Source organism: Myripristis murdjan, chromosome 18 (assembly GCF_902150065.1).
Source record: "Myripristis murdjan chromosome 18, fMyrMur1.1, whole genome shotgun sequence".
In the NCBI taxonomy this organism is placed as follows: Eukaryota; Metazoa; Chordata; class Actinopteri; order Holocentriformes; family Holocentridae; genus Myripristis; species Myripristis murdjan.
Window position 1 is genome coordinate 22,753,738 of NC_043997.1, and position 25,022 is coordinate 22,778,759.

Genomic DNA, 25,022 nt, shown 5'->3' on the forward strand with positions numbered 1-25,022 from the left:
CTCCACATTAGTTTTCCTAAAAGCAGCAGCACTGTTGTGTTTTGATGTCTTGAAAATGGGTGGAGTGAAACACTCCCTCTGCCAGAGGAAATAGTCCCTGAGGAAACATTTGTTTTACACAGCCAATTATCACCCTTGTGATTTTTGGCCACATTTTAAAATTTGAAATGGTTTATTGCAGTGCAAAGCGAGGGTAAATCATAGTAAATAGGACAAATTCAAAATCACTGGTATGGTCCTTTAACTCCCATCCTAACAAAAGCTCTAAGGCAGGTTGTACACCCTGAAAGTGAAAGTGAATAAAGTCAGATCATCACCTCTATCATATTGGCAGCACTGACAGGCCGCTTTGTGAAATGCCAATATCAGCCTGATATATCATCACATACTGGTCTAATCCTAGCAACAACAAAAAAAATTTATGACCATACAGCTTATCACCACGATTGCCTTACTGTATGATGATGATGTTAAACTATACATTGTAAAAATTTAAAAGTTACTGAGTGGCCACGCTCCAGTGCAAAGGGCTGACTTTTAGACTACGTCATAGCAGTGAAAAATGGAGTATAATCTCCTTTGAGTACTAGTCTTTTTTATGATTCATGTCCTCCTGGGCCTGACGGACTGACGTCTTACACTGATTGCACAGTTAAGTTTCACGGTTTACGTGCCGTTTACAGTTGAGAAGTACATGGGAAATGTGAGAACGCCAAAGAATTTGGAAACTATGGACAGTTTGATGTTTGAGACTGTGGTGTTACAACATGCATGTGGATTCTTTTTTCCTTTTTTTGAGGTGTTAAGTATGTCATATTTGAAAAAAGCAAAATGAGAAGTGATGTTGAGAAAGTTTTAAATGTGAAAATGTTTACATCACATTATACTACCGACATTGTGGTGATAATGGGGTGAAAGGGAAAGGAAAGGAGTCTTAATCATGAAAAAAGATAAGTTTTCTAACTTATTGAATTAATTTAAGGCTTTACTATTTATTCAAGATGTATCAACTGGAGAACCAGCCACTCAGATGTGTTGTTTTTTGTTGTTTTCCCTCTTTTATGTGTTCTGAGTTTGTAGCTTGAAGCGCTTATGATAAATACAGCATTCTGCTTCCACCACATTTTCCTTGTGTGTAAAGTAGGTTTTTTTTTAACCCTTACATGACCGAATATGACTAAGAACTCATTCTTATTTATAGCAATATATTATGTAAGTTCCACTAACGTAGGACCCTTATTTAACTATTTTCTGTCTAGGAAAAAGCCATTGTTCAAGATCAGTTTTATGCATTTGAAGATTTTTCTTGAATCATATCAACAGCCTTGTCAAGACATGTTATTACTGTAATTGTAATATCAGAAATAACATATTTTATAATTAGCCAATGCCAAACAACTCCGTGAATGTTTTGGTGCAAAGGCCAACAACTTTGTTCCCACAGTGTGAAATATTGCCAAAAAAATGTGATAACTTTTGACTCCATCTGCTTCCTTCACTACCAGGAATTAAGGGACATTTCCTCTTAATGGCTAAAATTAGACCATGTATTTTTATTTCAGCAAGAATGACAATTTGGCGTTTTTAGTGTGTGTGTGTGTGTGTGTGTGTGTGTGTGTGTGTGTGTGTGTGTGTGTGTGTGTGTGTGTGTGTGTCTGCCTGTGTGTGTGTGTGCGTGCCTGTGTGTGTTAAAGTTTGCAGTTGGTTTCCAGCCCGTGACTACATGATGCCATGCTCTGACCACCACCCATGTGAGTTGACACATGAGTTTGTTGCAGTTTGTTGAATTGATCGCTTTCCAGGAAGGTTTTCATTTGATGTTTTCATGTTACATTTGCACTATTTGTAAAGTGTGAGAAATACAAACTTACTTTGGGTGCCTTTAAATCTGTCGGATGTTTCTTTCTTTGCATGCCTCCTGTTGTCATTGCTGTGGTATTTACAATGTTGGCCTGTACCCATGTGAGGACCCACCTCATGCACAGACTCAGCCTGCAACATCAGTGAAGTCCGGGCTCTGCATACAAATTGATGTTGATTTGTCTAAACCAAATAGGGCTCTTACTGGAAAAGAAGTTTTGAACTCTGACATCTCATCATTGTCAGTGAAATAAGAGGCAGTCTCGTCCATCTAGCAGTTACTTGAGTGAAGACCAAAGTGTTTGAACGTGGCACCTGTCGCTTACCTCTGTGGCCACAGGTAGAGTCTGTCTGGGGGCGGGGCCCCAAGGCCAAAGAACCACAGCTTTTCTACTTAAGCAACGTTAGACTGGCGGTCAGTGAAAAAAGCACTTTTCAAAAAGGCAGGAGGTAAAAGACAAAGTGAAAAATGTGACTCGTACTGAAAAATCTTCTAGATTGGCTAGTTAGCCTTGCTGACCTCACAAATTCAAACCAGCTATAAGTCCATATTTAGCTACTAACATTAGCCTGTTTACCTTGCAGTATCGTTAATGTCTTGACCATGACAGAGTTAAAAAAAAAAAAAGTCTTTGCCATTTATAGTTTTTAATTCTATTTGAGTAAATTTTCTATTTTTCCATTCATGTTCACCAGTTAAAGCTAAACTGGGCTCTCCCAGGCTGCTAATCTCCAGTCCTCTGTTTCTGTTTCCCAAAATAAAAGTCAGTGCAGAAACAAATGCAAACCAAGCTGATTATGCCAACAGAACAAACAACAACCCCCGGCCGCAGTTTCTTGCAGAACTTAAATGGCTCCTTGATAGTTATTTCCCTATTAGAACTGAGAAGTAGCCAGGAAGACATAACTTGATGGTACTTTTACAAATAATCATAGTACCCCATAATGACAAAGTTTTTTTTTGTAACCTTCCCCAGATCTGTGCCTTGCAACAATCCTGTCTCTGAGCTCTACAGGCAGTTCCTTTGACCTCATGGCTTGGTTTTTGCTCTGATATGCATTGTCCACTGTGAGGCCTTCTATAGAGAGCTGTGTGCCTCTCTAAATCATGTCCAATCAATTTAATTTACCACAAGTGGACTCTAATCAAGGTGTAGAAACATCTCAGCAACCATCAAGAGAAATGGGAGGCACCTGAGCTAAATTCAAGTGTTATAGCAAAGGGTCTGAATGCTTATTTCTATGTGATATTTCAGTTTTTCCTTTTTAAAAAAATTTACAAAAAATTCTATAATTCTGTTTTCACTTTGTCATTATGGAGTACTGAGTGTAGATTAATGAGAGAAAAAAATGAATTTAAATGATTGTAGCATCAGGCTGTAAAATAAAAGTGAAAAAACTGAAGGGGGTCTGAATACTTTCTGAATGCACTGTATAAGTGTGTGTGTGTGTGTGTGTGTGTATGTATATGTACACACACACATACAGTTGTCCCTCGCTATAACGCGGTTCACAGTTTCGCGGATTTTTTTAGTGCAATTTTGCATGCTTTTTTTTTTTACTGAACTTATTTTTCTACGAAGGTTTGAACTTTGAGAGTGTTTAAACAAGAGAGAAAAGTGAGAAAATGTTAATGCCTGTCTGAGAAAAGTGTATAAAGTGTGTAGTGAGGGGTTTTACAGCCTTAAAACATCTAGAATAATTGTAAAAAATAAAGTACTACTTCGTGGATTTCGCCTATTGCGGGTTATTTTTAGAACGTAACTCCCGCAATTAACGAGGGACCACTGTATACATATGTACACATACATACACACATAGGTATGTGTGTATGTGTGTGTGTGTGTATTTAGATAGATATAAAAAATAAATTTATATAGCAAGTACTTCATTCTTATTACACACACATATGTGTACATATATATAAATAGATAGATATAGATCTACACACATACACACATGTAGGCTATGTGTGTGTGTGTATATATATATACACACACACACACACATACATGTGTATATGATATATGCAGTATATACACATCTACATTTACATATACAAGTAGGAATTAAATACAAAATTAACATATTTTATGCATATTTAACTTAACCCTTTGTAAATAAATGGCAGGAAGCTGGCAAGCCTGCTGCCACAGTGACACACCTGTTTTAACATAGTGTTTTAGTCTCACAGCTTTCAGTCTATTTGTCAGGGTTCTAATTTGTCAAACTAATAAACATTTCACATGATCGTCATCAAAATCACTTCCAGTGGGGGTCCCAGGCCTGAAGACTATTCACCCTGGTGGGCTGAAACATGAAATAATTTTGAAAGCCCCTGCTGTAGGAAATGCCTGGAAATGTAGCGTTCCCATGTGCCACATGTGTGATAAGCCCATTCTCCCACTGAGGCTATCTGTAATGGAAACAAAGTGCTGTTATCGAGTTCTGGGAGTGGGCCTTGACTACAGCAACTTGTTTAGACTGTGTGCTAGATCATGGCGTAATATGTTTTCCTGTTATAAGGGAAAAGAGATTGTATCAGCAACTATTCATATCGTTCCTCAAAAGCCAGCCCAAGTCACAGTTCCCTTCCCAAATTCATGCTGTGAATTATTTGCCCTGCAGGTCAGTTGTTTGTTTTTTTAAGATTATTTTTTGGCATTTATGCATTATTTGACAGTAGAGAAACACAGGAGAGAGGGGATGACCTGGAGCAAAGGGCCTGAGGTCGGATTTGAACCTAGGATGCTGCGATCAGGACTCAGGCACATGGTATGCGCTCCACCAGGTGAGCTGCCGGGGCGTCCTGGTAGCTCACTGGACTGGGGAACAGGGTCATACTTCATGTTAGACAGTTTTGTGGGCCCGGAAACCAATGAAGAAGCGCAGGAATAAATGATGTAGTTGCGTTCTTCCTGTAAACTATGAATCTGTGCCAACCACCTCCACCATCTTGAAAAGAGTCTTTGGCTGGTAGCTTTCATAGTCTAATCCACCCTGCGTCCTGTTGCATTGTGAATCTGTCACCATCAGTGTGTTCCACAAGTTAGGTTGTAAATTGTTGAAATTCACTTTTTTGGTGTACACACTTTCCCTCTCCCTGTCTTGTCCAATTTTAATGAAATAAGCGAAGTAAAACTCATCCCTTTTTCAAACTTTGTATTTTGTATTTTATCACCCTTTAAAAATAGCTAATGGAGAAAAGCAGAAATGGATGTGGGAAGGAGATGTTTTCATTTCCATGAAAAGATGGAAAGAAGAAGTGAGAAGTATTGACCAACACTGGGCATTTATGGCGATGCTCAGGCAGCAACAGACTTTGTGTAAACTCCGGAAAAACAAAATTAGATTGTAGCTATGTGGCAGATCACAGCATGAAATCCCACCAGTGTTGCATGACAAGCTTGTTCATTTCACTCAGCTCAGCTTTTTCAATAATTAATTCAATTAAAATATTTTGGCAACCTTTTGAAAATATAGTAATTCTTGCATGAAGAGAACAGTTAAAGAGGATCAAATATGTGAAGGCATAATCAAAATATATTCTGCTGTAGTCCAAATGATTAGCCCCTGTGCAAACATCAAAACACAGAAATGTTGTTATTCATATGTGAAAGATACAAGTACATCATAGATAAAATATACTGGATATTCATGAGTTATTCTGCTGAAAGTGGAGACTGCAGACTCAGTTTTACAATGCCTTAAAATGTTAAAATGTTCATTCACAACATTTCTGAGATTTGAGCCCAAAGGCCAATATTAACTTACTCCACTTCTGTACTTTTGCACAATCCAGTCAAATCTGATCCTTTTTTTTAGTTTTTCTCACCCTGATATCCTGTCTCGGTTCAAAATATATCCCATTATGGAAGCATGCTCTGAGTTCACATTTGCTGTTGTCTTTAAATGGCTACGTTTGGTTTAAATTTGTTACATACTACATTTAACATAAACAAATATGAAAGGAGTAGTTCACACATTTTGAATTTTCAAATATGCTGTTCTGTAGGACAGTAGTGGTACTATCTTCCTCTCATCATTAGTGATACTGAGTGGATGCTCCAAATGCTAACTGTTAGCCTCCTGCCATTGAGGTGGACTTCCCCCCAGCTAATATGCTACAATTCTATTCTACAATTCAATTTAATTCTAACAATGAGAGGAAGATAACACCACTACTGCCCTACATAACAGCTAAGAGAGAAATACCAAATTAAATATTAAAAAAAAAAAACAAAAAACAAAATCAAATTTGTCAAAATGGGTGAACTATCCCTTTAAGTGTCCATTGTTAACAAGGTATAAACAATACACAATCATGAAGAACCTCCATTCAGGCAGGTGCACTGAAACGTCTGCCCTGTGCTGGACTGTATGTGGAGCAAGTCTGGCATCAACATGATTAGTAATAGTTTTGGTAGCAGCAGTAGTGGTGTGAGTAGTAGCAGCAATGGTAGAAGTAGCAGTATCAGTTACAGCACTGTATAAACAGTAATTTAGCAGGTCCAGAGGATGTAGGCGTGGCCTCTGGAGGAGGAGGACACTGAAGTGCCACAGTTTAATTATCAGAGGCAACATTCCTCCAAGCCAATCCCATAGAGGTTAACAGAGTCTACACACTGTCCCGAGCTGCCTGTGCCTCTGAGGAACCCAAGCCCGCCTTACATTAAGACTGAGCCCAGAATGTGAAAACAGTGGACTATACAATGGATTTCTAGCAATTTGAAAACATGGGAGTCGTCTGCATTAGTACAATGTGTCCTCTCCTGTGGATCTGGATTTGGTTACTTGGCTGCATTGTGCCATTTCCAGCCGAGGAGGGTGAGTGTTCATTCAAGACGTTTTCTAACAAGTCTTAGATGTATTTAAAAAAATCCTGTTTAAAAAAAAAAAGACTAAGACTAGATGCTGCTGATGTGATGGTAATATCATGTTGACTCTGTTAATAAAGTGGGGGGCAGTGGTTCCCCAAGTATAGTCCTGGGACCTACAAGGCTCCTTAAGGGGCATCAGAGTGAAGAATAGTTCAGTTCAATTTAAATTCAATTTTCGGTTTAATGTAAATTCTACAATTACAAAAATCAACTTCAAACATTCTTTGAAGTTACAAACAAAAAATGAAAGTCTTGTTTAGAAGTCCAGTATGACTCAGAGTGGAAAACAAACTTTGTTGCCTTTCTGTCCTGTTCTCTCTGTCCTGCAGTGGAGCTTCTCCATTCTGTCAAACAGACCCGCCTGAAATGGACTTATGATCCACAGCAAGATGTAAGTGAGGAATAACCTCTAAAACAGCATGTTATGAGGAAATGTCTTTGTAAATATAATAAATGTAATAAATCACTGTGCTAAATTCCTGTTAATAATAAACTGCAGGGTAAGGTAGTAGCATTTACAGAACCAATGGGGTTCCAATAATTATTTCAGATTTTTTTTAGATAATTACATTAATCAGCAAACAAATAAATGAATAAATACATAAAATAAAATTTAAAAAATAAAATTTAAAAATGGCAAAATTATTATTATTATTTTTTTTTCTCAGACAGGATTATCACAAGAGCTGTAGCTTGAATAGACAGCTCTGTTAGAACAGGTATCTTGACTGTCCGCTCATGTGGAAATTTGTCTTTGGATTCACAGGCATACATACATTTAAAAAAAACACTTGCGTTGCCATGAGTTGGAGTATATGAGATGAAGACAATAAATATTGGTGGGCCGTAAGAATAAATTCATATCTTAAACAGACATCATAAAAACAGCAGCAGTCAGTAATATCTGATAAAAAGTCATGTGTTTAGAATGATGGCAGAGAATGGCGTCAAACAGCTCTTAAAGATCTTTCTGGTTGCTGTGGGTTGAAACCATTTAATTTCCATAAAAGAAACAATCTTTACATTGCCTTCTAAAAACTGTAGTCTGACTGTTCCTAAATATTGAAGTTAGTGTCTAAAATCACTCCTAAATATTTAAAACTACTTACCATCTCTACAGCTTGGCCCCAATTGTAATTGGCTGACACACTGTTTGCTCACCCTTTTTACTTAGCTCCTGTGTTTTGTTAGTGTTTTAGGAGCAGAACACTCTCTTGACACCATGCTCATAGACTGTTGATGTGACTAATGCAAGAACTCTCTTTTTACAGCATTACCCTTGAACATTAAAACTACAATTGCCATGTCGTCTGCATACAGGAAATAGAATGCGACCTTAGGGCAGTATTCAACAAGATCTCATCGAACAGGGAGCCTTGAGCCTTGGGGGCGGTCAGATAAAAAGTCTTTGACCCACAGTGCAACATGTCTATGGGAATCAAGTTTAAAAAGTCAGTAAAATTCAAATGAAAAGCTGAACTAAAATCAATAAATAAAATTTCTGGCATAAGGATGGGTCTGGAAACTATATGCAGTTGTGTTAAAGCAACGTCCTCAGTGCCTCGCTGAGCTTTATAGGCAGGTTGGAGGTTGTCTGGCTGACCACACAGAGATGTTAGATGTTTTAGTATAACCCTTTGTGTGCAGATACTGGTAAAGGCAATGGCTATGAAGTCATTAGGTGAGGAGGAGCGGCACATTTTAGGCTCTGGAATGATTGTGGATCTCTTCCATTCGATTGGCACAACATGTTCATCAATCAGACCCTGAGTCAGTCTTGTAAAAACACCTTTGATTTGATAAGTGCGCCCTGCAACGCCTCTTCCTCTGAGGCCATCTAGCCCTAGATGTTTTATCTGGCCTTATCTTAGCAAGACTGTGTGCTATCTCCCCTTCAGTAAGTGTGATGGGATTCCAGACTGGGTAACAGTCATTGTCCAGTATTTTCCCATGAGTGTCTTTGCCAAACTTACTGTAGAACTGGTTTAGCTCGTTGGCAAAAGAGACAGAGTCTGTGGGTAGGCAGTTTTGTTCCCTGGCCTCTCTTCATTGTACTGAGATAGACCATGCTTTCTTTGCATCGCCAGCAATTTTTTTCCCATTTTGTGTCCATGCTGTTGTGTGGACCTCTGTTCAGCCCTTTTTTTCTTCAAATAGTGCCATGTCACCCCAAGCAAAGGAAGCTCTTTTCTTGCCAAGACATTTCTTTATTTCATGTGAGACCCATACCTTGTTTTGGGGGCATACGTTAATGGGTGTTATAGTCATGTCTTTGTTTTCAGAGGTTATTGTCTCTGTCTGTTCATTTGCATTTGCACAGTTATCAAAGAAAATGTGCCAGTTTGTATCCTTGCAGCAGTCTCTCAGTCTCTCCTTGCAGGCGTCTGACCACAGAGGCACTTCTCTGACAGCAGGCTTCTCCACCCAAAGGTGGGCGGGACACCACTTGCGTTGGGCATGTTGCCAAAACACTGATCTAGAGTCCAAGAGTGCCATGTGGGACATGTTGTTATGTTGTTGCAGAGGTGGCAGGTGACTGGAAAGATCACAGGAATCAATGTGACCAACAATGAGGACAGGCTGATCCACAGACCGTGAGAGTGCAGTGTTAAAACTCTCATTTATCTGGCTCGCTGCTCACTCACTTTTCGGCCCCAGTACGTACATGACAACGATAGTGAATCTGAGTGACTATCTTTGTCAGATAAAACTGTCTGAATTAAACCGAGAATAGTCAGTTGTGTATGCTTTCTCATGGATGTGTAGCTGAGTTGCCCAGTTGCTGTCAGATCTACACATGCCCCCACCGATCAGTTTACTTGACATTACTGAATTAGTACTTCATCAGCTTGGACACCATTATATGGCATGTTTATAATTTGAGCAATTAGAACTAAGGTTTATGATGGAGGTTGAGAACCTCCATCATATCAGAGATGGACAACACTGACTGGCTGATATTTAATACAAGCCCAGTATCAGTCTCAGCCATACATCTGAACACGTCTGTTTAAGCAGCTGCTGGCCCAGACACAGGCTCTGCCAAACAACATATCTGATTTTTTTTCTTTGAAAGCTCAATTCACCCTTTGAAACTGAGCACATTCACTTTATTTCTTTCTAAAACAAGGAAAAAAATGTGGTGAGCAAATTAGCAAGAAACGGCCCACAAATGATCAAAAATTAGTTCTACGAAAATGATCTGACAATTAGCAAACATTTATTTAAAAAAAATGTTTTTACAATATAATGACCTGAAAGTTTTCAGGAAAGTAGTAAATATAAAATTACATGAACGTCACTAAAAATTCCTTCAAGAGAGGGAAAATAAAAATAAATAAATAAGGTTTGTTCAGAGGGTGAAAAAGCTCTACTCCCCGTGAGCTTCAGCAAATTGGTGTGATTATTTGTACATATTGAGGTGAAGACATTTTAAAACAGAATGCTACAAAGTCTCTGGGCTTGTGTCAGACAGGTTGTTCATCTTTTGGAACAACACTGATCTATTCATGGTAAAACGCGAGGGACCCCTGAATTATGTTTTTTTGCCTTGGGCCCCCAGACGTCTGGGGATAGCACTGTATTTCATAAATTATGTGGAAATCATTACTTTATCAGCTGTTACAAGCCTTTACAAAAGCACTCCACCACGGGATTGTGTTTGGGTTGGAGGCTGTTTTCTACTCTCAAGGTGTTTGTAGGTCAGTCATGCAATTTTTTAGTGACTGTGGCTTTGTGTCTTTTTCTCTCATCCCAGTGGAGTAAAGTTAATCTGAAAATTGGTTCTGAGACTGCAGTGCCCGTCTACCAAGCTTGTACAAACAACGACGGACGTAAAACTATCCTAAGCCAATGGATTGAGCGTAAGGACGCCCACCACCTACTGCTGGACATTGCCTTTGCCCAGGAAGAGGAGCCGTCTGGTCTGCTCAGCCCGATTGAGGTTCACCTGTTTGACTCGGACACCCCGTTCACCCGCTTTCCAAATGGTTTGGCAGTCTTAAACCTCCAAACCTCCAGGCCATTCCCTGCCACAGCCACACAAATATCCAACTACCTGAACAGGAGCCAGGGTCTAAACCTTGGGTCTGTCACCCACAAGGGCTTCCATCTTGGTTTCTCCTACTCAGGGATGTGTGTGTTTTTAGCATCTATCAGACTGTACTACAAGAGGTGCCCTGAATTTGTTGGGGACCTGGCCAGGTTTGAGAAGGTCGGGGCAGGGGCAGGGCCCCGGGTAGGATCCTGTGAGGAGGGCGCTGTGGAGGTCTCTGAGCCTGTCAGGGAGTGCAACATGGATGGTACCTGGGGTCCACTGCAGGGGGGGTGTATTTGTGGACCTGGGCATCAAAGTCTGGATGATGCTTGTCAAGGTAAGTAATAAGAAGATTATTTCCCATTTTTCACCTGTTTCACATGATTCTGTGTCGGCAATGCACCCATTATTTTAAAACATTCTATAACTTTTTTTTTTTTTTTTTTTTTTTTTACATTTTATAATGTTTTATAACTAATTTTGTATATTATTATATGCAGATGATTTCTTACTTACTGAACATGAAAAAGATGTGTTTTAGCTTAATATGGGATCTGTACTGAATAAAATTAAACTGTGTAGTATTCTGGGATTCCTTACTTAAGCACTGTATAGTTCTTGTGTGTGTCGAGTGTCACACTATACTTCTGGTATTTTGTTTCCATGGACATACAAGTTGCAACACTTACTTACTCACTCATAAGTTTACTTTAGTTTTGGTGGAGACATAGGAGGCGCACCTCCAAACATCAAGCATAAATATCAGACGCTTTAGCCCTGGAACGGATTGATTTTAAAAGATGTCTGATTAGAGACTCACTAAAAATATATTTAAAAAGGCTGGGCTAGAAGTAAAATGATAAAGTGATGATATGGGGTATAGACTGAAATTTTGAACTCATTGTGGCATAAAGAATAACTGCAATGTAGAACCTTGTATGAAGTATAATTTAAATAAAAGGCAAAGCTCCCTATGTGCACAGCTGCATTCAGAAACATCACCTTCAGCCACAGAGAGCAGCAGGTTCAATACCACCTGACAGGAGGAGAGTTTGTAGTTAGGCCAGTTTGTTGTGTGAGCTGGGTGAAGACAATCAGGTACACTTTTTTGTTTTGTTGTCCTGTTTATGAGGACTTAAGCAATGTAATTTTTAGTGAAAGAGCCTCCATTTCTGTTGACTCCTTTGGTTAGATGCTTATAAAAAATCTTGAGTTGCACCTCAGGAAAAGAAACCTTTCTTATAGCAGAATATGTTTGCCAGAATTTTGTTTAAGACTGAGTTTGTGCAACAGTCATAACTGGAGTTTCTGCTTCAACACTGCAATTGCATGGTGTCTTGTGGGTTGGGCACTTTCAGGTGCATGATACAAAAAAAAAAAAAAAAAAAAACACTCAGTGTGTATATGGCAGCTCTATGTACAATGAACTGAATGGCTAGTCATACACATATGCATATTTGCATGTACTGTACATACATTATCTACATTTGTAAGCAGATTTTATTTATTATTTTGAATTGAAGTTTGAATTTGTTTTGAATAGTTTTACACTTATATAGTAATCAGAACATATTTCTTAAAATTTTACTTGTCTAAAACAACATAGGATACACTTTATTTTGGAGTTTATTTTGATTTGTTTTTGCTCTTTCTCTCAGTGTACTCTCCTATTGTAACTTCATGTCCTTTGTAGACTTGACATGTTCTATTATTGGATGCCCCAAAACATATTTGTCTTTGCTGTCCTATTACTATTTAACTGCTGAATTTACCCAACATTATCATTCGTTTACCTGGTCAGAATACATACTGGCTGTTATCGAGGCTGTTGAAGGATCCTGTCTTTCTTTTGTCTCTTCAAAACAAATGGAGCGGCAAGAGTCACAGCAAGCAGCAGGATTTATGGGAAATGTGCTCGTCATTTTGAGAAATAATGGTGTCACCATGGTATCATTTGTTTATGGCAATAACATGTCACAATTTTACTAGCCTGTAGGATTGGCTACTACAAATCAGCCAATGAGAATGGGACATGCCAGCTGTGCCCGCCCAATAGCAAGACAGACAGGGAGGCATCGGAGGCTTGTGACTGTCGACAGGGCTACAGCCGCCTGCCAAGTGACCCCCATGACCTGGGCTGCACCAGTAAGCAACACAGACCGAGTTCACTGACTGTGATCAGCTGGGTCTTCTTATGTGGGATTAGTAGTATAACACATCTGTATGGGGACAATGTTGCCTTTCATTAAAGAACTGTGTCGTTCACCTCTGAATCATAACATTCCGCCCAAATATGTGTGAATATGTGTATATGAGGAAAATTATTATTATTATTATTATTATTATTATTATTAGGCTATTATTGCTGTCATTGATGTTGTTATTAAAGGTCACCATAGAGAGTTGAAGTGTAACATGGTGTAAATGCTGTTTCAAAGACATTTCCACCTGAATACTTGCAGTTTTTATGATTTATATCTATATAGCTATACATCTGTATCTATCGCCTGTTTCAGTCCAGAACTGTCTTCAAAAATTTGCACTGATTGAACCATGGTGATATGTTTATGAAATATACTTCACTGGAGAGCTTTCTATTTGGAGAATTGGTTCTTATAGATCTTATAGAAAGAATTATCTTTGTTGAACTGCCATGATCATCACTAAAATTCCACTTATGCGCCTGATCAGTGTAAAAACCAAGCCGACTTGACAAAATGATTTTCATTTCCTGAAGAGTGTCAGCCAGCACCAAAATGTGATTGCAGTCGTTTTACTAGGCTGAATTATGAGCTTTTCACGGCTGATGCTGACAGTATTTTCTTTTGAGGCTATTAAGAAATTATGTTCTTTGTGCCAGTGGTGAGAACAACACCTATAAATTTGGCAAACATTCCAAGAATTCAATGTGTAACCCCAGACTTTTATCCTGGTCATGATGGCAAAGCCTCTGAAACAGCAGGTAGACCATCATGAGACAATAAGACATTTTCACCTTGACTAGTGAAACTCATGGAGGAGTATTAGCTCCTAAAAAAGGGATAGTTCACCCGTTTCGAAAAATGTGATATTATTTCACTCCTCCTTGTTATTTTTCAGAATGTTAGCTGGGGGGAAATCCACCTGAATGGCAGGAGGCTAACAGTGGAGGCAAACAGTGGAGCATCCAGCCAGTATCCAGCACTCAGTAACAATAATAACACCACTATTTTCCTACAGAACAGCTAGAGGGGAGTGAAATTATATCACATTTTTCAGAATGAATCAACTGTCCCTTTAAGGCAGGATGAACTATGTTTCACTGTGTCAGTGCAGCTGGTCAGGAAGGAAGTTACATTATACATGATGTAGAGGACGTGACTGGCTGATATCTGATTTCTGCTGAAAGAGTGACATGAGCCCCATGCATCAGTCTAACTTGCCTCAGTGCCTCCGTGTCCTGTCCTCCACAGAACAGCCCTCTGCCCCTGTGAACCTAACAGCCCATTGGCATAATGACTCCGTGCTGATCCTCCGGTGGGATCCTCCTCATGACTGGGGAGGCAGACAGGAAGTGATGTACAGCGTCAAGTGTTTGGAGAAAGTAGGACAGGCTGGCGGTGTGTGGACAGCGTGCGGGGAGGACATGGTCTTTCTGCCGACCAACACTACAGCAGGACTCACAGGGCTGAACCCACACTGTGACTACCAAATCTCTGTGAATGCCTGGAATGCTCTAACCATCCACCAGGGGGCGTCAGCTTCATCCACTGCCACTGTAACCATCCATAGATGTATGTTCCTCTATCTGGCTATTGCCACATAATCCAATTTGTGCTGGAGGCGCGCAATGTGGTTGTCAGAGTTGGTGCTGTTTTTGTGAGACTGTTGTTATCTCATCTTTCGTAATGAGGCTGTCATTTGCTCATCATTTCACTGAAAACATCCTAGCAGGAATTTCCTAGCAGGAATTATGAGTCATAGGTTGTTCATAGTGTTTGTGCCAACAACTCTTTGGCAGGAGTGGCAGTTCACTAAACCCAAAGTTTTTAAATCTAATGTGCCAACACTTACAAACACTATAAACCCAGGAGCCTATGGATGGGCTTATGTTTTGAAAGGTTTTATTCAACCCTCATTATTTATGGTCATATTTTAATAATTCTTTACTAATTTCTTGGTAATTTGTTCCCTGTCTTTTTACCCATTTGTTTGGAAGAAATCAAGTGAATTTGCTGAGGTTTCAACGGGTTAAACTGACGACAAGGTGGAGCAACAGCTAATGGCAGATAACATACTATTTTATCATATGATGAATGATAAAACGTAAGGACCAACAAATTATTAGTGCTTTGTCAATGTGATAAAATTATTGGACATAGTGATTTTGGCATGATCGTTGCTCTCCAATACAATGATTAAGAAAATATACAAGATCAGATTAAGACTCACCCATTTCACTCCCGAGCATTTCTTAAGGAAGTGGAATATGAAACTCGCTGTTTATGCTTTGACTTGTGTGTATGTTTGTGTGTTACAGGGAAAGTTCCTGTGATAGTCACCGTGGCCCCGGCCCTGAACCTGTCAGATCCTGTAGTAACAGCATCTCCTCTGCACCACCGCAGCTTCTCCATGTGGTTGATTGGTGTTATCGTACTTGGAGCCCTCGTCGTTGTGGCTGTAATGCTTCTTATTGTTTATGCTCTGCGCAGCAGCTACACCAAACTCAGGTAAGTGGAAGTTAGCATCATTTTTTAGAGTGACATGAGACTAAATGTTGTAGTATGCAAAGAATACTAGCAAAGAAAATCAAAATGTCTTTCAAGGGGAAGAGGTATAAATTTAAGTGTTGAGTCTTTGTTTTGAAAATTATAACTTTCACACAGGTCTGAACAGGAGTTAGAGCTCTTGCCAATGAACCCTGAATTGTCCTACCGGCGTCCTGAGGAGCCAGAACCTGAAGTGCAGCAACCCAGAAGTAAGTGTCACATTGCCAGTTATGAATGAAATCAAACCAAAGAAAATATTTCCATCTAAAGAAAGGCAACTTGACTGCCATTTATCCTCTAACCTGAAATGAACAATGAGTAATTATGAAAACAAGTCAGGTTCTCCGGTGCAGCTGTGATTTCATTTTGAGATAATTCAGTATGACTCCACTGGGTTCTAAGACTGAGTACCAAAGTGATTTTTAAATCCAGGAATCTCAGCACCTTGCCACATAACCATTTAGTCATTGGTATTGATCAGTCACCATACTAGCCACTAAGGTATATTATGATCATTTTGTAGTATGGAGCAGAAAGAACATGATTTATTACCCCTGTAACCAACATGACCCATCTGACCAGGCCTTTTTGTTTCCTATGTGTTTCAGTGGTGGAGGGTGTGGTCCAGTTGCTGGAGGGGCTCAGTGACAGGCTGCTGGCCAGTCTGAGGGAGGTTCTGGTGGAGCGACACCAGCTCACCTTGGGCAAGGAGCTTGGCAAGGGTCAGTCCATATTTTTCCATCAACTATGATCAAAGCTAGAGCCATGCATAGAAACTGAAGAAGCTTTATAGAGCAGTGCCACTGTGACCTAAAAGTCTGCATGTTTTCATCTTAACCAAATATGACAGCAGCTGCAACCAGAGAGGAGGAGTGGTGCTGTGAAACCATGCCACCTGTCTGCTGTGGTGGCCGATTAAACTGAAGATTGTGATGGCACACAGCTGGAAACCACTGTTATAGACATTCAAATAGACATTCAAATAAAACATGTATGCTGCACATCAAAAGTTTATTTCAAAAATTAGTAGTCCAACTATAAAGATATGACACTTGGACTTTGCAGTGAGAGGTTTACACTTTGAAATCCAAGAGCAGGTGGCTTTTATTTTATAGGGGAAAAGAAATTAAAAGAATTCACTATTTTTCTTACTTTTTGAAAAGCAGGGTTGGTAATTTTTCTTGCATTTTTAAAAAAAATTTGGGGGGAGTAATTTTGTGGAACTTTTCTTGTAATTTAATTTAAATATGTATTTATAATAATTATAAATAGATTATGATAATTTCTATTTCTATTTCTTTATTTTATTATTATTTTTTGTTTGTTTGTTTGTTCCATTTCTGGATCATTTTCTGCTTTTTACCAATTTCCTGCTAATTTTTGGGTCATTTTTTGGTAATCTGCTCATCACCTTTTTTCTCCTGTTTTTGAAAGACGTTAGGTGAATTTGCTCAGGTTTCAAAGTGTTAATGTTTAAACATGCTTAGTGAATGCAAGACAGTCAAGTCTTTCTTTGCTTTTTAACCTGTAGGAGAGTTTGGCTCCGTTTACGAGGGCATCTTTTCTCCAGAGGAAGGCTTGGACATCAAAGTCGCTGTGAAGACCATGAGAGGTGTGCATTCAGTGATAATCCTAATTTTCTGCTGTATAACTACTGTATTGGTCATTCTTATAATTTGTCTCTCTCCTGTCTCCAGTTGGAATTCACAGTCAGGAAGACTTACATGAGTTTTTGAGGGAGGCAGAGCTCATGAAGAACTTTGATCACGATAACGTGGTCAGGCTTCTCGGTAAGATGTAGTACCTGATTCACCACCATTGCTCCACACCTACACTGTATTTTCAATCAGACTATAATAATGCCTTCCTTAAAGCAAAATTGAACTTTGGTAGATTGTGTTGTTAGCTATCTGGGCTTGAGTCCACATGGTGAAAAAATATTCTTGTTAATTGCTCTGTGCTCCACTGGGCTGCGCATCCACAATACTGTATTTCTATTTCTCCATTCACTTCCATAACAAAACAGCTCCCAAAATGACACATTTAGTGCATAAACAAATGTAAAATAAGATGGTTTATGTTAATATAAAAATAACAAGTCCCGGTACCCATTTTTCCCCCATGTAATTGCAAGTATTTGTGAAGGTACTATCAGGTCGTTCCTACATGGCACAAGCTTGCTAGGTGGAAGTGTCCTGCCGGATCTACTTTCCAAATCAAATATGAAAATAACAAGAAAAGAGATATTTAATTTTCTCAAAAAATGGGTACTAGGACTTCTTGTTTTTGGCATTGGTATAATCCACTCTGTTCATGTTTGTTTATGCACTGACAGTGTTATGTTAGGAGCTTTGCTTTGCTATGGAAGTGAATGGAAAAATAGACCTATGAGGAAAACAGAGCTACCATGTGGACAGCGTAACCTTTGCCAGGTTTAAGTTGAGTGATGACACAAATTTTGTTTTTTGTTCTTTTCAGTCATTTCATTTTCACTGTTCAAAACATTCACAGCCAGAAAAAGTGTCTCTCCACTCAGGTTCTGCTGAAAATAACATCCTAACAACGTAACATGGTGATGATTGCTTTCATTTTCTAAATGATTACAATGCGACAATTTTACTCAACAGAGCTGCAGACACATGGTTTGAATGAGTGTGTGAGTGAGTGTGTGAGTGTGTGTCATGTCATTTTTTCCCAGTATAGCAGTTTAATGGTATTCTGTCTCCTGCTCCCTTGTTTACTTTGGCTTCCCTGGCTACTCTTTTCTGATCCTCCAATGAAACCCTGAACCCCTGGTGGTTTTGTTTCTAATGACATGATGATAGAAAGCTCTGTAATATCAGAAAATACCGTTTGAGCACATATTTGTGTTCAAAATAACTATATTTTCATAGACCATAACAACTTGGCTATTTGTGCACTTTACAACAACCATTTTGACAAAACTGCTTCGCACAGCATCTCACTTTCTGCTTGTAGTTTCCTTCATCACAGATCCTGGGAAATCAATTTCTCTTCCTAGCTCTAAGTTCACATCATCCTTTTGATTCGCCCTCAGCTTACTCCAGGCTCTCGTGCTACAGCAGCAGCTCTGTGAAAGAGGTGTACTGTGTGTGTTTGTCCTGCAGGGGTCACTTTAGAGCGAGAGCAGGACTCTTCCCTGCCTGTTCCCCTGGTCATCCTGCCCTTCATGAAGCACGGAGACCTGCGCCGCTTCCTCATTGCTACACGCTATGGGGATATTCCCATGGTGAGATACAGTCAGAGGACGCAGTGGCTTTGGCATGCACATTAATGCACACTTACATATCAGCTGAGTGCAACTTTGAATGTGGCTGTAGAACCCCATGATCAGCTGTGAACAAGTGCTGACATAATTGCTCTCTTGTGATAGATAGCATCAAAGGAGTATGAATTTTCATAATCACTTTGCTCATAGCAAAACAAAATTCATGCCAACTTTAATTATATCCCCCCTCATAATCTTGACAGCACATTACGTGATGCTTTTTTGCCTGCATACTCAAATCTCAGTTGAATGTCATCACCTAGGCATGAAAACTCATTGACTGATTTGTTTTTGGTGACACAGTTGTACAAAATCACACAGAAGGCACAAAAAGGCTCAAATTACCTGCATCATGACACTTTAAAGGTACCCTTTATGCATTTTGTGACCACTAATGGCGCTATAGATAAAAGACATTTGGAAAGCCTGATTTTTGAATAATTTGAAAGTTGCATTGTTTACATTGGTGTGTGTAATAACATGTAATGGGAAGCCATAATTTTATAATGTCTCTTTACTTTAAAATTTTCAGCAGAATTTTGTGGTAATTTAAATTTTATTTATAACAGTTATACATAGTTTTATGGTAACTGTTTTTGCTATTTTATTTTCCTATTTTTGTGAATTTTCTGGTGATTTCTCACACTTTTTTGCATAAATTTTACTAATGTGGCAATTTTTTTTTGAATAATTTCCAAATCACCTTTTTCCCCATGTTTTTGAAAAGAAGGTGAATTTGGGGTTAATGGGTTAATGTGAGCAGTATAGCACTGCACAATGCACACACGCACACCACACAAAAACACACAGCTGTGCATCCCATATATTACATTTTTTCCAATTAAATCACAGAATATACCAATATCTCCTTTTTCTCCCAGTTTGTGCCCCTCCAGAGTCTCCTGCGCTTCATGATTGACATCGCAGCAGGGATGGAGTACCTGAGCTCTCAGGGCTTTCTGCACAGAGACTTGGCTGCACGCAACTGCATGTGAGTACATCAGAGCGCGACACTGAGAGAGAAAAACATGGGGGTAGAGGGGTTGGGGTGCTGTCTTGAAATCAAGGCCTCCTTGTTCAGATAAGACTGCGTCTCTGTCCTCAGCCATTGGTATTCAACCATGGCTTGTATATGGGAAGGAAGCTGCAAACGTTTCAATGAAATGGACAGAGAGTCTCGGTGGAGACGCTGTGGGTGGTGGAGAGATCTAAGACAGTGGGACAACGTTGAAAATAGTGCATCAGCGACATAACTCTGATTTTGTTCTTTGATCACCTCTTGACTCAAAGAGCCTTGCTTTAGTCAGTGCTGATTATGCAAATGTCCTTTTATCCATGCTAAAAATATAATCTGTCATGTGCCAGACACCCAGAAATAATATTCTAAAACACTTAAACACTGTGAAAACAGCTACTGGTGATGCACCCTGTATTTCTGGGTGCATTTATTGTTTGATGCTACATTTTTCTTGTTCCCATGAATAACTGGCCAAGCATATAAATCAATACACATTTAAATGCTTGTTAACTGGGGGTGACATAAAAATCTATTTTCTCAGTTGTCTTCACCACAAAAATGGTTATAAAGTGTTGCTCTCAAGGCAATCATAAATGTATTCAGTAAAGTGATGCTATTATCCTTTCCCTGCCATTGAGATGGACTTCCCCCCAGCTAACATTCTTAAAAATAACCGTCTTAATCAAAATCATTAAATAAATAAAGTGCAACTTTGATCATGTGTAGCAGAATTTTTACAGCCTGAAATGTCTGCCAGTGCAGAAGTTCCTGGATCTTTCCAGATGTTGATCACAAGGAAAAATACAGTTAAGCCTATAAACAGCAATTTGTATGATCTGTAGTCAAATGTCCTTTTTAGTTTCAGAGTTTCAAATGTCCTTTTTAGTTTCAGAAAGTGACACTTGTAAAGTGACGATAAACCTTCTTTGAGTGGATTAAGGTGGTTATTTTTCAGAATGTTAGCTGGGGGGAAATCTACCTCAATGGCAGGAGGCTAACAGTTAGCATTTGGAGCATCCAGCCAGTATCCAGCACTCAGTAACAATGAGATAACATCACAAGTGTCATACATAATAGCTAAGGGAGAAGTGGCTCAAGAGTGTATAGATTTCTTTCTGGAGAGGAACAACTGTTTACAGCCCAAATTATAATTCATGGGAGGGGGACTATATAAACATGGATAAATGTATGAGTGCAGATACACTTGTCCTTCACAGGCTGGGGGACGACTTACGGGTGTGTGTGGCTGACTTTGGTCTATCCAAGAAAATCTACAGCAGCAATTACTATCGTCAGAAAGTGGCTATCCGTGTGCCGGTGAAGTGGCTGGCCATGGAGAGCCTGTCGGAGTCCATCTACACCACCAAGAGTGATGTGGTGAGTTTTGTCCTCTGTGGAACATTGACAGAGTTTTCAGGCCTTTGTGAAGACGGCTGGATAACAAAGAGTTTGGTATGAGTGACACTTTTTGATTTTGACATGCACTGAATCTGTGAATGGAGCCTGTAAAGTTGATTCTAACATGTCCCTGGTCTCTCAGTGGGCCTTCGGGGTGACCATGTGGGAGATCGTGTCCAGAGGGAAGACTCCCTATCCTGGGGTTCACAACCATGAGCTGCTGGACCTGCTAATATCCGGCCACAGGCTCAAACCACCAGAGGACTGTGACCCCAAACTGTGAGTTTCTATGCTAAATCAGTGACACATCACTTCATTTTATTACACACTTTATTGGTCATATCTTGTGGCTGCAATGTATTCTGGTCTATTCAGGCCAATGTTAGCAGAGAAAGTGGCATCACTTCCCCCTCTCCCATGGATTTTCCTGTGTAAGCTTGTTGAACGTCAGTGCAGTTGGTGTCCGTTTGTCTGTCTCTTTGTCACAGTGGAATAACTTCCAAACGGATGCTCAGATTTTCACCAGATTTGGTCAAGACAGAAGTACCTAACTTTTTGCGCCCCTTGGCTAAAAGGCCGCCTGCTAGTGGGTGTGGCATATCTCAAAAAAGTTCATAATTTCTGAACGTATTCACACATCATCACGAATCTTTGAGCAGGTATGTCACAGACCACAGAGGCCTGATGAACTTTTCAGGCCGTTCGGTTAAAAAGGGGCGCAGCAGTGGGTCTGACCTGCCACAAAAAGTCAAATAACTTCCCAACGGATTACTGTAACACTGCAAAATTTGGATGCAGGGGTTGTCCTGGGCTAAGGAACAGCAAATTAACTTCTCATACTTCTCATGCCCAATGTCCCCTCGGGGATCAGTGAAGTATTTCTTACTCTGATTCTGATTGGGTATGTCCACTTCTGTTTTTTTGCAGTTTCTCCAAAGGGGCTCTTGTGGGGTGTCCTCTGACTCGGCATGTACACAGCATAAGAACACTGAATCTATACATAGCAAAAAGAGTAGTTACTGCTCTAGAGTGAAAATGGAGTCAACCAGAGCCTGTTGCTGCTTTCAGACTTATTCTTTATAGCTTCTACATGTTCATTCAGTTCACTCTATAAAATAACTATCAAGCGTCAAAAAAGACGTCCGACACAGACTGCTTTTCGGCAGGGATGAACATAAAGTAGCCTACTTACTTTACTTAAGCCTAACTTTACTCCCCATTGGGCCCAGCTGCTTGTGGGTTTTCTACCTATTTTTGTAAGGACGTGCTAGAACAGTCTCCAACACAGTGCATGGATCAGGAGAGGGAAATGTTCCTACGCTGTTATACAAGTTTTTACTGTGTCATTCGTAGACACGTCCAGAGCACCCATGTCAGGCAGGACTAGATCCCAGTCCCTGCAGCATAGATGTTGTTCCTCTGTGGGCATACCCTCACAATGCCTGCAGGAACACCACCAGTCTCCTGTTGTACATTATGAAACTTGTTGTTCCTCTTCTTGCTGCTCTTCTCTACCTCTTGTGTGGTCAGTTTTCCACTTACCTAACAGTAATGGTTTCCACAGGGATATGTGCATTTGCAAAAGGAAACTGAAACTGTAACAGTTACAGACATTGGGTCTTGTATAACAAGCAAGCAACATTTAAAACCAAAATGATTTTGGCAATTTAGTGATCGTTTTGACACTTGCCCCAATGCCCTGTCTGAATACACTGTAGACTGTGGAGGAGGTAAACTGCAGATTGACAGCACTCTAGAATGAAGTGTTTAATTACACTTTGATCACAATTAATCACTATGATTGTAAAATATAGTCAAATGAAGCTCAAATTGAATTTGAGAGGAACTGTCCTTTAATTCTACAGGTCACTATCTTTATTATTACTGTTTCTGCTGTTTTGTTTCCCCATTGTATGTTATTGGATGTTTATATTTTATTTCTCTTTTTCATTTCTGAATTCTATATCTATTTGCTGCTGTCATGACCTAATGTCATGAAGGTTTTGTCTAATCTTTTAAAATCCATCCTGTCTTTTTCGACTCCTGCCCACAATGCTCCACCCATCCCTTGCCCTTCCTCCCACCAACCTCAGGTACGACGTAATGCGGAGCTGCTGGAATAACGAACCGTCCCGGCGACCTGGCTTCATGGAGCTGGGTGAGACACTGAAAGACATTCTGAGGGCGCTGCCTGTCCTGGAGGCCAGTGAGGAGGCTCACTACATAAATCAGGGCCTGGAGGCGGCTGCTGCCACTCAGGACCCACCGACCGACTTAGAGGGCGCAACTGGGAATTTCTACCTGCCCGCTCCTATAGGTGCTGCTGCCCCAAGAGACAAGAGGGATGAAGAGGAGGAGGATGAGGGAGGCTACCTCCTGTGTATTAAAACTGGCTCGGCAGTTACAGAGGAGGACGAGTGCTGAAAAGGACAGTGTTTAATGAGTTTTTAAAATGTGCCTCGCAGGGTTAAAGCTGATTTATGCTCTTAAATTGCGTGCATGACTGTGTGAGAGAGGATGTTTTACTATAAAATCACCATAAGATCCACATATGATTTTTTTATACTACAAGCATTGCACAGTATGTGAAATGAGGACATTGCTCTGTTATTTGCTGAAGTGAATAGTTTTGAAGGCCAAGGTCTACAGCCCGGGTATAAAAATGCTCATTCTCATCATTTATTGTACATAGCACAACCTCACCAGTAGCTTTTGTGATGAGAAACTCCATGCCAGTTTGCTGCAGCTTCCTGATAGCTCGCCTTCAATACCTCTCATAAAACATTACAGATGTCCTATTTGGAAATGGGAAACTCACAGTATAATCAAATATGTCTTGAAATTGTTCACTGGGGAAAAGGATGCACCATGCTCTCTGATAGTTTTTGCAGCATTTATGATAATGTATTGTATTGTATACATCCACACCATTCTGCTACTGGCTCTGCAGAGTTATGTTATATGTGTCTATATGTAGAGCAAAAATACTCACAAATGTGACTGAACTCTTAGTTTTCTGTTTTCAAAAAGGGGTATTTATAATGGTTTTTGAAAGGATGAAAATGGTTAGCTCATTATGTTGAAGGCTGGCAAAAGGCTGCAATACAGCAATAATACAGCTTGGCTTGAAAAAATACCAAACCTATCCTGCTGTTGGTGAAAGTCAGCCTCATTTTCCAGATAGGCCTTTCTCTCTTACAAAGTTTCTGTGGATATTTACATGCTGTTATTACTTGGTCACCTCAAACAAGACTTTATTCCCTTTCTTGTAGATGGCATTCAATTCCATTCATGATGACACTTGAACTGTACAATATCACATCCAAACTTCAGGTGTTAGTAAGCTGAGATGTTCAAGTTGGGGCGAAAGTCTCATGTTATATGCCACTTCCTAGTAGTTGCTGACATCTGACACAGTTACTTCAACCCATTCAGCTATGAAATACTCTTTGTGGTATGAGCAAGTTTTATTGCTCTACAGTTTGTATACTGTGTCTAAATCTAAAACATAGAAATAAGACCATTTCATGAGGAGGAGAAGCAAATTTGGATAAGGAGGCTAACATTTTGCAAAACGGGGAATGCTTTAGGTGCCATATTTGAAGGTACCTCAAACGGTACACCATTTACTTTATTTCCCAGCAGGTCTGGGAACATGAAAAGATATCCTCTGTAATCTTTTGGCCAACCCAGTTTCGTGCTGGCCCACAGAGAAAAAAATGTATGGTGTAAATGTAATAAATCTGTGTATATCTACTGAGGTATACAAGGCCTATTGTGTATTGCTAGTTTG

General features: G+C 39.7%; 1 protein-coding gene across 2 annotated transcripts; it reads left to right on the forward strand.

Annotated features, from left to right (window-relative positions):
• Positions 1-7: 7 nt before the first annotated feature.
• LOC115376807 (tyrosine-protein kinase receptor TYRO3) lies at positions 8-24,994 on the forward strand. 2 transcript variants are annotated; one of them, XM_030076582.1, is made up of 15 exons: positions 8-1,751; positions 7,070-7,131; positions 10,498-11,113; positions 12,766-12,921; positions 14,229-14,549; positions 15,296-15,485; positions 15,642-15,733; positions 16,133-16,246; positions 17,056-17,136; positions 17,222-17,314; positions 18,653-18,774; positions 19,695-19,804; positions 21,049-21,208; positions 21,372-21,508; positions 23,323-24,994. In XM_030076582.1, the coding sequence occupies exons 1-15, from the start codon at positions 1,724-1,726 to the stop codon at positions 23,651-23,653; spliced, it is 2,613 nt and encodes an 870-aa protein (XP_029932442.1). In that variant the 5' UTR covers positions 8-1,723; the 3' UTR covers positions 23,654-24,994. The 2 variants fall into 2 exon arrangements, with proteins under 2 accessions (XP_029932442.1, XP_029932440.1); XM_030076580.1 differs by lacking the exon at positions 8-1,751 and adding an exon at positions 6,526-6,687.
• The last annotated feature ends 28 nt before the right edge of the window (positions 24,995-25,022 follow it).

What these genes read in the sequence shown, in the direction of transcription:
- LOC115376807 (XM_030076580.1), top strand. Translation starts at nt 6,597, where the DNA reads ATGGGAGTCGTCTGCATTAGTACAATGTGTCCTCTCCTGTGGATCTGG. An exon ending in TCTGGATGATGCTTGTCAAG is followed by an intron (nt 11,114 to 12,765) that starts GTAAGTAATAAG and finishes CAATTTTACTAG; the next exon opens with CCTGTAGGATTGGCTACTAC. An exon ending in TGAAGTGCAGCAACCCAGAA is followed by an intron (nt 15,734 to 16,132) that starts GTAAGTGTCACA and finishes TATGTGTTTCAG; the next exon opens with TGGTGGAGGGTGTGGTCCAG.